General features: G+C 32.7%; 1 protein-coding gene across 2 annotated transcripts in view; it reads right to left on the bottom strand.

The window, feature by feature from the left end:
• LOC143258478 (zinc finger protein basonuclin-2-like) overlaps window positions 1–18,505 on the bottom strand; it is a 162,156-nt gene that overhangs the window by 105,823 nt on the left and 37,828 nt on the right. Inside the window, exon 2 of one of the 2 annotated variants that reach the window (XM_076517519.1) lies at window positions 3,117–3,322. In XM_076517519.1, coding sequence (XP_076373634.1) covers window positions 3,117–3,322 — 206 coding nt within the window. Of the gene's footprint in view, window positions 1–3,116; window positions 3,848–18,505 lie in introns of those variants that run through there. The other variant, XM_076517521.1, reaches the window with a different exon arrangement.

Below are 18,505 nucleotides of genomic sequence, written 5' to 3'. Positions count from 1 at the left end.
CGTCTTTCTATTCCATATCTTTGTTATTTCATTTTCGTTCACTGGTTTCAAGTGACGAAGAGAGCGAATCATTTCAGTTTGTTATAATCACTTACAAAATTTGAATTATTTTTTTTGTTTTATTTTTGTACAAAACGGTATTGATCAATACGGAAATGATAGAAAGTATGATAGGAGGTCTGATATAGTAACTATAATAAAACACTGAACTCATTAATTAGAACTTTATAAACTTATTTACATGCATAGATGTACTGTATCATTCATTCATGAAGTTCATGGTCTATGAAAAATTCATCTTATTACGCTCATTCAGTACTTTTTATTTTTTTCATTCGTATTACTCAACACACAATATCATTTTTAATATAAGGTAAAACGAAATTATATGAGTTTGCTTACTTGTGTCAATATGAAGTTCTGATACAAACTTAGAGGACCAAATATTATGGAATGCAATATAAGTAATAACTAAATAAATGCTTATAATTATAGGTATCCTAATATATGAGATGTATATGTCTTAACAACTGATTTTTTTTTATATAACGGTGGAATACCTGGAGAGGTTTAAGCTGTTACAAATAGCTACAGTTTAAACCTCTCCAGGTATTGCATCGTTTACTCTTATTTTACAGGCAGTGGAAGTCCCGAATAATGAAATGATGTACATATTGCGTAATTATCTTTTTCTACTTGATTGTTTTTACGCTAATTTCAGTTATTTTAACTATATCAAAACTGATGCTTCAGAATTCAAAATAATTAAACCTAACACTTTAAAATAATAAAAAAATCTAAAACATTACATAAACTAATGCCATCTCTCTTTTAATGACATTATGATAATGGTATGGACAGATCTATGAGTACTGAACGTCACAGGAAGGTTCTGAAAAATTAGCTTCCTTATTTTCAGCGACTATAATACTATATATATATATATATATATATACGTGAGTCGTGTCTGTGGGCGTAAATCTATGATGCTTCTTAAAGGTAGCTTAGTATCACCATATATGCTTTGAGATATTCAATATTTTTCTAAGTTTTTCAAATACTCGGGTAACTAATTCCACCAAAAGCACGTGGTTTGGTGTGAGTTCAGAATTAACGCCCCTTTCGGTAAATGGATATCGTTTGAGTGTACTTCGTGTATCAGTATCTCACACCATTAGGTTTGTTAGAATGTAGGCATATACGAACATGTGCGCGCTCTTACTCACACACACACACACACACACACATATATATGTGACTATTCATACATATGTATCTATTACCCTTTTATTATGCTATTCTGGCGTTTACATTACGACAAAGGAGCACTTATTGGCGAAATTCGTTGCTCAAGACACATTACATGTTAACATACATAATCAGCAAACTAGCTTAAACCGAATGTATATTTGGAATTGATCTGGCGTATTAAATTCTGTACTTATGTTTGTCTTAAACTGTCTCTCTGTTGAACTTACTTATATGTTTTCTTATGTAGTGTTTGAGAAAAAGATTGTGCACATAAGAGACTAAATATTTAATGTTGTGTCGCGTGGAATTTTTTATAATATGCACCTGAAATCTTAACTGACTCACACGACAACTGTTTTTTTTTTCTTGTTATATTTACATGGATTTACTCGAGAGTGCGAATTTTCTGGTTTTAGTAAAAATAAATTTTTTTCTCCTACCATTTTTATAGACCTAACGGGGTATACATTAGAACATTATGAAAAATTGCCCTAGGTTAAAGGTTTTAAAAAAGGCAACTTGAACAAACCCAACTAACAAAGGGTAAATTGAAACTGGAGGGAATGTCTTGTTAGCTAATGTACTGTGAAGAGGCCAACAAAAACTGTCGTCTGTTGGCGTTTGCAAGAGGTCTTTCATTTCCCACCTGCTCCTCGGTAAAGTCGGTCTTTCCAAAGCTTCGGGAAGCCGCTGGAGCCGATCGGCTCTCCACGAGAACATAAAATAACTCCGATTGCCATCCAAACGCAATCGATTAAAGACACGTTCTTGTTTGCCTAGGAGATGAACGGAGACTGAGCTGTGCATAAATCGGTATCACAAGCGTGATTCTTCCTTTCAACATCACAAGGCAAAATTAAATCAGATGAAAGATCCAAAACTATTATATATATGTTACACATTAGACGAACAGATTTCTTGAAAAATACCCTGTCGATACTGGTGTCCTGCTCCTGACTGTATTTGTATGAATCAATAACGAAAAATACAATACGTTTTAACCAAAAATAATAAAAGACACAATTAAGAATAAACTCAGTACTGAATAATATAAATATAAATAATTACTTGTGCGGAAAATTTATTACTGTGTATTATTGTATTAAAAATGAATTTATTTCGAATTAATTTTATTACAACGATGAGAAAAAGAATTTTCTTAGCGGGTAACTGACGACTTTAAACTGTTTGTTGGGTTTTCAAATAAAATTCTTGCTATATTACTCGGTGTTAATAAATAATTAATCACTAGTTATGAATTGAAGACAACCTCCACTTTTCCTTTCATAAGCAAGTAAACCTACCTAATCTAAAAGATTTTCCTTACGGTGATTGAAGAACTTGTATTAGGGGGTTGCTACTATAACAAGCGGTCTTCAAGTAATCAAGTCCATGATTAAAGCAACTAGGAGGGCAACATTTTGACACCTACTCGGCCCTATAAGACGTCTGAGGTTATATGAAATATTTACATAGTGACGCCACAACATTAAATAAGGATAATTATGTGCCCCGTAAGTGTAATGCACTAAAACAATTGGCTTGCAATTATAATTATGCTAGGTTTAACAACGTCTATAAATAAAATACTACAGAAGACTAAATGTTAGTATCTTACGTAAGAAATCTGTTCACTAAAATGATGTGATAACAATGAAAACTAATGCAACAAACTTTGCTAATATGTCCAATGTTTATAGTCGTGTGTTTGCATTAGGCTAGTCAAGTGGATGGTTTCAAGTGACAATGCGATAAAAACACAATAAAATATCCTGATTACACTGTGAACACAGTCTCATTTACTCCTCCTGTTTCTATGTATAGCCTCTACTCAATGACAGTGTGGCTAACAAAACAACACTTACCACATCCATAACGAGAGATGTCCGTCGAATCTCTCCAATGTCTAACTGGTCTCGGTTGTTCATAGAGCAGCCGTCAGCTGAAGAGCGGACCGCACTTGCACACAATCCACAGCCGTCGTGAGTAGGCACCACAGAAGCTGTCGTTTTGGCCGCTACCGCTGGCAGGGATGAGAACCTAATGCCAGATGTCCCGGATACAGAGTTTCCTAAGCGAAGGAAAGAATCCACTTAAACCAAGTTGAGCCAGTGTTGCTTTGTCCACTTCTGTTAGAAGTGTAAAAAGACAAACGTAGTTGGGTTTTTCACGTGCCAGGACAGCAAAATCTATCATAACTGTCCATCAGCTCGACTAGAGCCCCTCCTTCTGACCCTCCTACTCCCAGGACAAATGACACCACACATTCACGACAAGGTTGTTTGTTGTAGGTGTAGTTTCGGTTAGGACACAGCAAAGTTTAAAAACGCCACGTGTTTATTACGATCTGCTATCCACGATAACATCCTCAGGGAAGAAACGTAAACTGCAAACCCTCTATTGCCAGAGTCAGAGCCCTCATATACGTGGAACAGAAATAGCGTGGTCCAAACAGTTCGAGCCAACGTTCTTTGATTAACGTTATTTTCAACTACTCATGCAGATTCCGTCTGTTGCGCCTTAGTAACAGGCTTTCCCGCTAACTCACTTTCCCCGCCATTCTTCACTAACGCCCTCACTCGTTCGGAAAGAAAACTACAATACCAGATTTTATATACAGTCTGGAGTTACTCATTTCCCCCTTTCCTCGTAACTTAGCTACCAACATATGACGTAGGTGTATTAGAATTAACATACTGTCTATTGTGCGGATTCCAGAATGGCTGTATTTATTACGTTATATGCATGTATAAGTTTGAGGTTACAGAAAGATTAATCTGGTCAACGCTCATTTAGCCTTACGTTTGATTATAAGCGTTCTGTCTGTTTTTGTGACAAGTCTTGTTGTCAAGACAGAGGCGGAGAAAATGGTCACAAAACACCTGTATGACCTGACCAGAGCAAGCCAATCAGAAACCGCTGATAAAACACCTGACCCCGCCTTCCCGACACGCAGAGGCTCGGAGAGGTGCACGAGATTTTGGTGCCGTGACCGTCGCCTGTGGTGACGTTCATGTGGTGAGGGCACGCGCAAGGTGGCTGTTCCTTGATGTCGTTATCTCGTGTTTCTTCACAGTAACAGGTCGAGCGACATCTTTTATCACGTGATCGTGTCTAGACAATAAGATATAACGACAATTTAGCCAGAATCATGGGATATGATCTGGTTTGCCACATTGGTGGCACACGCGTCAAGTGTCACAACACTCCAATAAACCCGTCATCATGACAAAACAGACATCGTGAGTATCTGATGCTACAAGAATACTATGGTGTCCCTTACAAAATATTTAGTTTCAGGTAAGAAACTAAAGACACTTAAACTACATGTTGCTTTAAAAAATAATAAAGAATGTAACACAGAATCGTAAAGGATTATCAAGAAACTGCATTGTTCACTTGTCACGGTGTAAAACTTCTAAATTAGAAGTCGTCTACCGTACAATAAATAATCCATGGGCAACTTGTCAATTGTCACATGGCTGCCAAGAATGCATTTCATCATCGTTAGACGATTGGCCATGGATAGATGCCGAGAAAGTTTACACTAGTTTCCAGTTTAGTGAATGCAGAAAAAGTATTTGGAATTTTAAAAAAAAGTTAAGGTGTAAGCATGCCTGTTTTTCAGACAAAATACTGTCCCAACTGAGCAAAAATATAATTTAAAATGCTGCCAAGGAAAATGATATAAGCTTATATTATATATATATATATATATATGATGCTTTGTTACTCGTGAAAGAGATGTTTAGCTTGTTCTCAGAATTATTGATATTGATAGCAAACATATCTGTCAAACAAATAACATATTGTGTTACCTAATAAGCATTAGAAACCAAAGCCGCACGCAGCTGGTAGAGGACATAGATATTACGGTTTAACTTTTGTCTTAATACTTCCAGATATGCTAGTGTGTTATCAAAGTGATATAAGAATTATAACACTCCAAACTCCAATACAAACATCTCCTGTTTAAGAAATAGTTGATGTATCTTGATAAGAAATAACATAGACTATATTCTAAGTGAAAATCTTTAATAATAACTTTCATCGTAGGAACAAGCACAGTGGAAACAGCGCAATGACAGGTTTGACGAGCACGTCTCTTCAGTCAAAGTATTGTTTTTCCGTAAATACAGTTTCGCATAATTAAGACATGTCCATCTAATTACATTAATCGCTCATGGTCTATTTTTAAGCATTTAAATAGTAAATAGAATTGGCAATTTATGATGTAAACTTTGTACCTATGTTATCAATTTATAAAATAAAATGTAATATTTCTTCATTGATTAGCAGCTCAAGCTTATCTAAAGCGTGTTTAGATGTATCTGTGTGGTGATAACTACAACTTGTAAAAATTCTTGTAAGAAAAACGACTATTTGATCTCTTGTTCAAGTTAGTTTCAGAAAGTAAGATTACTGCTAAAACTGGTGAGGTATTTTGGCAATGCTACTTAGTCATGGTATTAAGTTGTTTTTTTTTTAAATCTCCAGAGGTTTAACCTATCGATACCCGATAAAGGTGCGGACTCATTTTGTTAATATTATAAAAATAAACTAGACGACATTTAGTAGAGGTGTTGATGAAAGCACCGATTTTCTCAGGTAATTTATAAATTAGGCAACAGTTGCAAGAAATGTTGACCTGTTAAACAGTTGACAGAAACTGCTTCAGTAATGAAAATCGTTAAAGACAAATTAATAAAATATTAATCATAAAAATGTAGGTCGTATTATAGTTACCACTATTGAAAAAGGACAGTAGCGCGAAACGTGAGTTATGTTATCTAATAAGTCTTTTACTTACAATATTTGACCAATTTGTCTTCTGTATTATGCATTAATATTCCTACATCTATTTTGTTTTAGTTCCGAGATTTCTTCCAGCCGTTATGGGCACCTTAGATGCTGATGCATCATCGGGATTGTCGAGCAGGTTTACCTTGTAACACTCACCAGGTAGTCGAACTTGATTTAGCAGTGAAAGGTTAGAGGGAAGGCAGCTAGTCAATATTACCCACCGCCAACCCTTGAGCTTGTTTGTTTACCAAGGAATAGTGGGATGGAACCTCCCATTGAACAGCTAAAACAGCGAACATGTTCGGAGACGGGGATCTTGACTCACGATTACTTACTTTTCTCCTACTAATAAATTACACAACACCCAATAAATATTCTGATTCATACATTAACAACTTCAAATTGCGTTTTTTTTCACTTGCGATGTTTTGTTGCTATCCAAATGATCATCTATATTACCTAAAATTTTATTCATGGTTATTTAAAGCAGAATGACTAAAACCTTTTCTGGCCCTATAATGCATCGTTAATTTATAGCTTGTGGAGGTCTACTGGGTTTGTGATTTAGTATCATAAGGCGCAATTTGGTCCCATGGTAAAGCTCACACTTTAATCCGTGGATATGTTACAAGAATTGTTTGTTTGTTTGTTTTTGAATTTCGCACGAAGCTATACAAAGGTTATCTGCGCTAGCCGTCCCTAAGTTAGCAGAGTAAGACTAGAGGAAAGGTAGCTAGTCATCATCACCCACCGCCAACTCTTGTGCTACTCTTTTACCAACGAATAGTGGGATTGGCCGTAACATTATAACACCTCAACACCTGAAAGGGCGAGCATATTTGGTGTGACGGGGATTCGAACCCGCGACCCTCGGATTACAAGTCGAGTGCTTTAACCACCTGGTCATGCAAGGCCAGTTACAAGAATAAGAGTTAGAATGTGGATGGATAGTGGTAGAATGATCTGTTTAGTAGTATAAAAGAAGGGACGGCGACATAAATAGCTTTATCACAAATATAAATTTACCGTTCTAAGTAATAAGTTTAAATTAACTAAAGTCACAAAATAAATCAATTTGTAGGATATCCTACTTATCATCCAAGTTTCAAGATTGGTTGTAACTCATCCCTTTGCTTAAGAATTACTTAAAAGTGCAGCTCTCTTACTCCCATTGGTATATTATACAATCCTGGCTTGAATAATATATATATATATATGTATGTATGTATGTATGTATGTATGTATGTATGTATGTATGTATATTTTCATGGTAATGCATTTCAAAGAGGTGATTATATAAAGAAATTTTTAAGTTTTGTTAACTTAACAGAAATCTCAGATTAGAAGTTTAAACATAAATAACAGTTTAATTACCCCAGATCATAAAATCTATCATCCTTTATTACATGCACGTGTAAGTTTCAAAGAAGCTTATTTGAATACGTAGGTTCTCTTGATCTTCTTTCAGTATCAACATTACATACTCAGGTAAATATATAGCCATCGAAATCGGTGGGTTTTCCGTTCTGTAACTAAACAATATATCTTTGTTCAATATCAATTAGAAAGAAAACGAAATACTTCTATAAGGAATTATAACATGTCGTTAAACAGTATGCATACGAATATGTTACGAATTCACCAAATTCTGGAATCTGTTGTCTAATAAAGGTTTAATTCTCTGCAGTAATTTTTTTATTATTGCACTTACGTAGAACAGTTTAGTTTCTTTTAACAAAAATACGTGTTCAGGTACTCTTTTTTAGATAGATATAAAGATGTTAGATAATGTGTACTTTTAGTTTACATACTAGGATGAAACTCGTGCTTTACATGCGAAAGATGTTTTGGTTGTGTATGTTGTACTTGATGCACGAAGTTTACAAAAAGTAAAGGTAGTGTTTGGTATTTAAAGCAATTAAAACAATTAAATGACCGTCTATTATGACGTTAGGTACGTAGAGTTTTGAACGAGCCCGATGGTCGTGTGGGACGTCTCAGTGGCTATGAGGTTCAACCTATTCCACAACACATTATATCCACTAAACAACTCTAATACAAAAGACGCTGTGAGCTGAATAATCTGACAAAAAATTACAAATCGTTTGACTTATCTAGTAAGAAACACCAGATTTAATGACGTTTTGAAAATTTGAATACGGGGGTAAATATAAAAACTCACCAGGTTGAAGCTGCTGGTGATCTAAGTTTCTATAAGCAAATTAAGAAATATACGCATAAAACCTTAACACATTCAGAGTCATTCTTCAAATACAGTTCTCTCAAGAATGCATAATACTCACCTCTCCCTTATGTATATGGTGATGTTGTTCGCACGTCCCTCCTCCTAATTTCATTTTTGAGTAGTTGAATGAAGTTTAAAAACTTCCTACGCACACGCGTTACTTTTCTAATTATATAGATACACAAAAATCCTGTATGTTTAATATACTTTTAATCAAGATTACAAAAACTGAAAACGTGTGTATCTTTAAGTCATAATTCGTACTGAAATTGAGTCAGAAATATTCAAAGGCATTTTCATCATTTACAACTCTTAATTGTGTATGAAATAAAATAATCGCCTATCCAATTGAACCTTCTGATACTACTACTACTTCTAGGAAATTCATCCTTATATATTTTTATTAATAAAAGGAAATGACTGTTTAAAAGACTCTATTTTCTGTTTGAAATGTTTTCATAGATACTTTTACTCGAAAATTAAAAATGAGACTAGAAGTTTATTGTAAATGAAAATTTTAAACTTACACAACAGATACATAAGGTATTTGCGGATTTTATCCTTTATTCGAAACAGTATAGGCAATAAAATTAATAAAATTCATATTTATAATTAAATAATTTATGAATAAATATAGATGTTGTAAGTTTACATCAATTAAAATATAACTTTTTTGTACTTGTTTGAGAAAAGAGAGCTATAAATAATTTTCCAAACAGATTAAACAATAATGTTTGTTTGACACTGTCAAAGGTCAAGAAGAGCCTGTTACTTTAATTTTTTCATTTACAGTCCCTAGAGGATTTTTGGCTGATATAACATTGTTTGTTACCTCATCAAAAGAAATCACACTTACAGACTTTAGTATTAAAATAATATAAGGAAACTTGTGAAGGTAAATTGTAACTCATAATTGTAACTTCTTGTGTCTTATTTTAAAAAAGCTAAGATTACTTTTCCTGTTTGACTAGGTCACCGTCATCAAATGAACGACAAAATTTTTTGTTTAGGTAATTTAATTTTAAAACTAAAGTAGGTATCACAGAATATTTTCAGATAAGTGGATGTTTCTTTTAAACACTATTATTACTCTAGCGTCATCTAGAGGGAGATAGCAATGAGAAAACCTTTTGAGATAATGGCATCTACCAGTTTAAATGCTTGATCAAACGAGTTTCAATTAATTTAAAGTTTTTATACCATTAAACTGTTATGTTTTATATGTACAAATTACATTCAACTGAAGAAGCGGTTGGGTAATGTTTAAGACACGTTGAAAAATTTTACAAAACTATTATCAGGCAAAAATATAATATTGAGTCAACAGACAATGACAGTAATTTTCAAGATATGAATTCAGTTCCCAAGTTTTGTAACAATACATGTGAGTTACAGGTCATGACCAACGACTAGCAAGATGCGCCCAATAAAAAGGATAATATTATAAACCATTCTCCTAACATGTCATAAGCTCAGTGAAAGTAAATACCAGTAAGAAAAGACAAAGCGCAATTATGGTAATTTAACAGTTAGCCAAAATAGTTAGTATACTGATAATTTCATAAGATATACCCCCAGAACACTTAAATATCAACAAGAAAAATCAAAATGTGATTGTGATCATTTAGCATGTAATGGTATTTCTTATTTTGATCTTAGAATATATTTTTTAACTTTATTTGAATGTTTCATCATTAATTTATCATACTTATTCTCGGACTCTATTAAGATATTCTCCTAGACATTCAGTATTTTAATTTATTAAAAGCCGATTATGAAGACAAACTCATAACAGATATTTGAAGAATTCGATTAACCATCCAAAATAACTTGAATTTAAAAGAAGCAGAAAATGCAAAACGTATACACGATATTGAAAAAATGGCAGTTTTATCACTTTAAATTGAATAAAACTAATGTTTAAATAACCAAAATTTAATTTTACTGAAGTGCTTTATTAAAAAAATGAAAGTATGTGAAATTAGTTAGTTTACTTTTAGATGGGTAGTGAAACGTGTATCGCACTCACTACTAACAGACGAAGCTCATTTAGCTATCGTAAGTAAAAGCCAATCTAATACAATTGAATTCGTTATTAACTATGTTGATAAAAAATCCTGTAACTTCGCATTTCTTTAACAAAATAATGTGTTTATGTACTTAAAAAAGAAATTAAAACTGACATCATATTCAAAACGTGTAAGATATGTGAACTGGTACCACTGTAATTTTTAACTAAGCCATATAATGTCGAGTTAAGCACACACTGTACTTCGAATCCATTTAAGTTTCATGGCTCACTAAAAATGTAGGCAATTCTAATAAAAATATCGAAAAATGTCTACACATTTATAAAAAAAAATGTATTATAATTTTATTCTATAGGATAGTTTGAAAGCACCCTTAGACGTTTACATATAAAATAATTTTAAAAAAATATCCAAGGTAAAGTTAATAAGACATTTAGGTATATTGATAATTTACTTTGAATTGGCAATAATCTCAAATTAAAATCTATCAAGTTGAATTTGAATGAAACGAAATTATTGTAATATATGTATCTCCACCACAATGTGGGTCCCACTTCCTCAGTCACCTCCGAAACCTAGGATACATTTTATAACCCCACGTTGTAGCTTGTACTCTAGGAACCCTTTTAAAAATATGCAGCCTATTTAATTTTTTTTAATTAAAAAATCATGCTAATGTGTTTTGGTTTATGGCTTGAACATTTTATGATTACATATATATGAATATATATATAAAACAAGATTAGTTACTATAATGCAATGCTTGAAATATTTTGTACAAAATACAGGAGCTTGAGTGCATTATATTAAACTATTTTATACCTAATACAATAGAAAACACACATATACTAAGTAGGGAAACAGTATAACCAAATGCAAAATCAAAGAAACCCTACTTATATAGCAACTAAAACTAAAATTAAACCAATATAAAGGAACACCTTTATACCTATAGTAATTAATAACCTAACATCCAACTGCAACGCCCCGCACAATCCCGTACCCGTTTATGCTCTCGTCTCTAAGACTTGCAAACTCTTTCTTAACCTGAAGATGACCTAGGTAGGTCGAAACATTGTTCGCTCCTTATCAATAAAAGTGTTAATACCCCTACCAGACCCGTTCTGAGATATATTGTATTAAACTATTTTGGAACCTTACCACATCGTCACAGCCAAAGTTGTCACGTCGACTGTGCACCTTTGAAAATAGCGTAGCTAAATTGAAAAGAGGCTTCATAATACGACAATCATATCCAAAGTGCGTCCTATCTTATTAGTGTTCTCCATACTCCATTTACTTTACAAGGTTAAGTTTTACCAACACTAACTTCAATATTCCAATGACACAAAAGTCCATAGGTGCAGCATCCTGTGTCTTGGCCGGTATATCTTCGTATGGAATAGTGTAAATACCAGTTTCGTTCCCTATATGCTTAAGGTAAGTAACGATTGAACAAGAGGTATGACTTCAAGTCTTATCATGGTGAACCCATACCCTGTTGATCACGTTTACAAACAAATATATTTGATTATGTTGAGAAGTGTTGCCTGGGGCAGGTGGACGGTTGTTGTAACTGACCTTTGGGTTTTTTCGGTTATTACCTATTATAAAATTCCACACGTTGTTTTCCATAGAGAGAGTTCGATTTGTTGCAAGTTTTCTGTCGGAATGATTCTGTTGCCTTGAGTTGATACGCATCCCTTTTTTTTCCAGTGCTATTAAATATAAGTTGGAAATGTTAAACCTTGATCTGAACACATCTCTGTGATATAAAGGTAAAACTATTTTTGCATTAAAAATGTTTTTACATACCTTTTCCATTAGCAAACAGTTTTCACTGGAATCATATAACCGATGAAAGCCAAACAATGCGAAAAATATAGTTTTCACACATTCGGTTTGACCGTGGCTTCATATCGGTTGCGTTTTTCATGTTACTTATGTTTTAGTAAACAGTATTAGCATACAATGTTCGACTGGTTTGAAGTACTTCATTCACAACATGTAGAAAAGTTTGCTTTGGATTTATCTCATGTGTGTATCTATTAACATTATATAAGATATTTGTTTATTGTAGTGACCCCTAGTGAGGCAGCAGTAAATTTATGAACTTACAATGCTGTTTGTTTGTTTGTTTTTTGAATTTCGCACAAAGTTACTCGAGGGCTATCTGTGCTATGAACTTACAATGCTAAAACCTAAAGTTTCCACAATGTATAGAACATTGTGTACCTTTGAGTTAAAAAGAATAGCATAACCGTGTGTAATAATGCAACATTTATGTATATTATATGTATGACTGTACTTATACGTACCAAAATTTTGTCTTTTCTACGCATAAAATTAAAAAAAGACTATTCTGAATATATTCCGTATTTCATTGATGTGGCTTAATATATTTTATGAAAAAAATTATGTTGATCCAAAATAGCTCTTCACTGTCTGGAGTTCTGGTTGTCAGAGTTATGGCCAAATTCCGTTACTCGATTAAAACATTCCAAGAGTTGGCGGTGAATGCTGTTGATGCTTTAGTCTATCAATTTAAAATAAGGATGGCTGTGTGCAGATAGCAATTGTGTTGCTTTGCGAGAATACTTACTTACTTGGAGATATTTGAAAATGTTTCTTGCGTACATGTATATAAATACTCACTTTAAACATTTTGTAATAAATTCCTATCTGTGTAGATCTATATATATGTTGTGTAACAGATATATATATATATATATATATGTACTTAGAGTAAAATGCTTGCGAACTATACATATTCATATCATTTGTGTATACAAATTCACAAAAAATTATGTATATTTTCGTGTCTAGAGAAAAGAAAACGTAAGAACGTCATCCTCTTAGTTTTTATGCCATTCATTAATGCAAGAAAGAAAAAATAAAACATGTTACACATAAAAGTGTGTGTTTTCATAGCAAAGCCACATTAGGCTATCTGTACCAGCGGAGGACTACACATAAGAGATAGGCGAATAAAGTAAAGGTAGAACCCATCAAGCGCTACGGATATTACTTGTCACCTCTATTTGCAAACCTAAAATATGAAAGGAAAGGAAAAAAAAAGAGTAAGGGCAAGTATATGTACCTAAGTTAAAAACTGCTATCACATGTGTGTAACTAGTTGCAGGAAGGCAGTTGGGTCTAATATTGGGTTAGAATTATAAAAAACAAAAATAACCTTAAAACTATGTTACATTCGGAGTAAAATTTTATAGCAATTCCGTATATTCAATAACCTTGTTTGTCTTTCATCTCTAAAGCATTGTTCATCAAACGCTTAATTTATACTTCAAATTTATGAGTATATTAGATTTTCAATACAAAATAATTAAAACATCACTAAAATTGAGGTTTAAAGTAATACCAAAGTAACATGCAACATAAACTTTGTGTATTGAGATGAAGATTTTAATGGTGTAATCAACAGAAGCTTGAAAAAATCTTTCGTCACGTTGTATTTAGTAGCGCAAGAAAAGGCCTTAAACATTGAGTTGTTAGTTTTGGGGAATAACATTTATAGTTAAAAGTCACAAATGACTGAGTTCTACATAAGATATAGAAATATCATTTTAGCAGGCCAATATTCCTACGAATATCTATACATATAAATAGAGATAGACAGATAGATAGATATACTCTCAAATATTAAGGGAAGTTGTAGTACAATATTTTTAGTCGTCTGGGGTTAAAGAATATAAAAGATAATAAAGACAAATGTGGCTGGATGATTAAATATCAAATAATATGTGCAAATGAAAAGATCGGCTGAAAACTGAACGAGATGGAAGACCATGATTACCAACTTTTTGATTGAAAACAACACTTTGATAAGTTAGAATTAGCTTACAAAATATGTCATGTGAAAATAAAAATTAACGTATTAAGTATTTTATTCAATCAAATAGCATTACTTCTTTATTTCGAAATATTTAACTCTGATCATAGTTATTTCAGCCAATTAAATTATTTATCAAACCATCACGTTTCCGATATAACAGAACGATAAACTTAATGTTACAACTTCAAAACTTACAGCAGGAAAATTCTGATTTGCTGCAAGTTCACATCTCATAAATTATTATTGAACATCGGTTAAAGAAGTCATATTACCAATTCAACTTTCTTTACACCCGATACTTTAATGTGTGATTATTTTTTTCCAATGTACAGACTTAATAGGAATTGTGCTTAGCAATAACTGAACTTTATATGCAATAACGGCTCGTTTGGGTTGAGAAAATATTTTACATAGAAGAGCGAACAACGTTTCGACCTTCTTCGGTCATCGTCAGGTTCACAAAATGAGCCGTTTTTGCATATATATATTTCTCTACAAGTGGGTTTTCTCGACATCACTGTGCTTAGCACTGTGTACGTTAAATTTAAAAGAAAAAAATCAAGCCAGTTCTTGTTATTAACTGATATATATATATATATATATATAAACGAACAACAAAGAAAAAATTCAAAATGTAAGTGCTTAACTGATGTACATGATTAGTTTGATATAGGTATGTCGACAAGTACTATCAACATGTGCTTTTGTGTTTACGTCTAACTTCCCAACTTGCTTGCTCTGGTTTATAACCCTTAACTTCATCATGGTTCTCCTAAAACCAATTGATATTATCTGGGTTAATATCAGATTCATCTGTAAGCCACATAAACATGAACAAAATAAATCTATATTGTGTCTAATTTATCTTTATACCGTAAAAACTATATGACGTTTGAATGATGTCACTAGAGTGGTCTTACTTCATCTATATATATAGCTAAAACAGACTATAAGTAAATTTGGAACACTTAATGCACAACCAATAGCCTCAAGAGGAATCTTATGAAAACATTTTTGGTGTGAAGTAGCACATTAACTTTTATTTTGGTCGCACCTTTTTCGCACAAAAGATATTTTTTTATTGATGTTGTGGGTTTTTGTCAATATACGCCAACAAAATACTCTCTAAAATAATGATAATAACTCCCTTTATATTAACACCACAGAAACTATATTAACAGTTCCTTCTCATCCCTTTCATACACGCAGTAAAGCCATATCAAGTATAATTATTTATTCTAACTGCTTAAAATAATACCATGTGACACTAAACGCTCGTTGATTAGGAGAACTTTTTAAAAATTAGCAAACTTGTTCTTAAAAGGTTGCAATGAATGATCAGTAATAACCGTCCACCAGCATGATTCTTTTGAAAACTTGAGCTAAAAACTGCTAATCTAGTTTGTTTAGCCTAACCATTAGTTACCTAATTACACGTGCTTTAACTCTATACTTTTGTTATTTTAAATCAGTCGTCTTTAAACCGAATGAGAAAAAACTAAAGGAGGTTTATCTTTATTCTTACGTGAAACTGTAGTAAACATTTTAGGACGATAGCTCATGTGACTTTTTTGCGTAACCATGCGCAAAAACTTTGATCAAAAGTGAGTGGTTTTAGTTGAATAATTTTACATATGTGATTTATATTCAGACTAAATTTGACACCTAATTTTAGGTTTTGAAGATATATTAGTGTACCAGATCTATAGAAATTCATTAAGGTGAAGTATGTGTCTTTATTTAATACAAATTCTATACTTTCAGTGCCATGAAAAAACAATGGGAAGAAATACAATAAGAATTGGATATTTTGAAACTTTGTATGTGAAGTAAAGATGTATTGGATTAGAGCATATTAACTGAAAATATGTGTTAGTTTGGATTAACACAGTCTGATCTATAGAAATTTAGAAATTGCTAATCTGTTTGCTTCGTTAACAACACCCAGTGTATCCTGCAGATCATTTTAACCGCACGGCTTCGCATGGTCCATTTCTTAGTTTCAGGGACTGCTATCTTAAAGAGTTAATGATGTACATGTCAGTGCTACAAAATCGCGTTCTGTACTTTGGGGTCGTAAGTGCGTTATAAAGAGGGACGATGAAATCACACTATTTCAGTCTACTTGATCATACAAGAGTAGGGTGTTGTTGGCTACTTATACTTATTTTAGTCTAACGCTTGAAAAGTAGAGAGGAGTGCTATGCGCAGAAAGCCCTTGTGGAGCTGTATGCGAAATATTCCAAAATAATCAAACAAAAACAACATATATTAACTTGTATATTGTTTCGCATACGTCAACTAAGTTATATTGAGTTTACCTTTAAAGAAACAAAACAAGCGTGTTCTGTATAGTCACGGTAGGCTGAAATTAATTTTCATTCGTGGTATTTCCTAAATATCTTAAGCTTTGTGAAACAACTTAACTTCGATATCATTAAAAGCAATAACAGTGTTCATGAAAATTGCTTATTTTCACTTATGATCTCCACGTATAATCCAAGTATTTTAGTTTCCCAGCATGTCTTATGTTAGCTAGCCACTCTTTTGTGATAAGGGAATATTATGATTACAAGTGTTTATCGTTGTGTTATGTGAGATTGAATTTCGTGGCTTTGATTAAAAGGTATTGCCTGACATTACGACCATAATTCTGGCTGTGAAGATACAATTAAAATGACTAGTGACTAAACTGTGCATACCTTGTACTCATTAAACAAAGAAAAAGGGTTCCACTAGTTATGTATTTGTAGATACATACAACACTTTTCATCATGTGACTGTTATTTAACAACTGACTATGTTTTAAGCATATGTAATAACATTACATATAAAGAAACTATGCATTTTGCCCTGTAAACACATTCAACATCAGATACTCTATGTGTTTACTTTTACAAGAGAGAATATATCCATTATTTCCTTACATTACACGTAACCTTCAAGCAATAATTACATGATAGTCTTAACTATCTATTTTTACTGCTAGGCATTTATTAGGCTGGCAGTTTCAATGTTTGTATCACGTAGGCAAATCTAGTAATAGGTAGGATCTGTTTGTATCACACCAGTTTGTGCATATTAGGCACTGCGCATGTGCTTGTTCTCAGTCCGCTATTTATTTTGTGCATATATTATATTACGTTCTCCTTTTATCTTACGGTTTATTTTAGCGTATAATTTTCGGAAAACAACGGTAAAAGACCATTCTGGTTAGAATAAAATAAAGAAAAAGTGTATAATTTGAAAAGGGGTTATTTAAAATACACATTGCATAAATTATGGCTATATCCTTTTAACACAACTTTGGAATGAAAAACGAATATATAAGTTCTCCAGAATATAAAAATGTAAGCGTATTAAAGATAAACAGGTAAAACCATGACCATTTATGTAGAAGATGTGGTTGAAATAACGGTTTCATAAAGTAAGAAATTAATAAATAAAGGTACCAGTATAAACCAAGTATAAGAAATTAATGTTGAGTTAATAATGACCTACAGACATATAATGTCCTGTTTATGTTGGATGAAAAGTATAGAATAAACATGTGCTGAAGCTAAAGATAGAAACTGCAAAATCATTGCCAAAAACATATATTACTAAGACCAATTACTTAACTGAGTAGATCTAGAAATCGGAAGAATAATTTCAACAAGAAAAGAAGCTCACTGACTGCATTTTAAGAGATTTTATGCTGTTACCAACATTTGTCATTAAACAGGACAAAACAAAATAAAAAGCAACAACACATAATACAAGTCCGTTTACTGGTACAGAATATTGTGGCGTAGCTCACAACACAACGTTTGAAGCTCGGATATACCTATGAATGGCTAAAAATACTATGTATAACTTATGAGAGAGTAGTCTCGAATGCAGAAAGAGGGCGCCAATGTTTTGCAGATGGCAGTTTATTACGCACGTGAAAACCAGGCGTAAGAGAACTCATGACCTGACCTATAAGAATGACGACGGCTGACTCATGTTACAGATCTATTCGATATAAGTTTCAGCTTCTCTGGGAGAAACGTTTACTTCGATGAAGTCACGTACGTAAAGCAATAAAAATCGTACCATAAGGTTTTTGTTCTCATCACAAACTGAAAATGATACTAGGTAGAGTATATATTTTCTTCCGAACACTACTTTATTATTACCAATAATATGTGTATAGGAACAAACACACACATTTGTTAAAACGACAAAGAAAATAAGATTCAAATATTATGTAAATATATAATCTACTAATTTTCAGTAGCGGGGAAAAGTGAAAACCTTTTTTTACTATGCATAAGCTTTTATAAGCAACTTTATAGACAG

The sequence above is a fragment of the Tachypleus tridentatus genome, chromosome 8 (genome assembly GCF_004210375.1).
Source record: "Tachypleus tridentatus isolate NWPU-2018 chromosome 8, ASM421037v1, whole genome shotgun sequence".
In the NCBI taxonomy this organism is placed as follows: Eukaryota; Metazoa; Arthropoda; class Merostomata; order Xiphosura; family Limulidae; genus Tachypleus; species Tachypleus tridentatus.
Note: the sequence above shows the minus strand (reverse complement) of the source record. Positions and strands in the feature narration are given on the sequence as shown.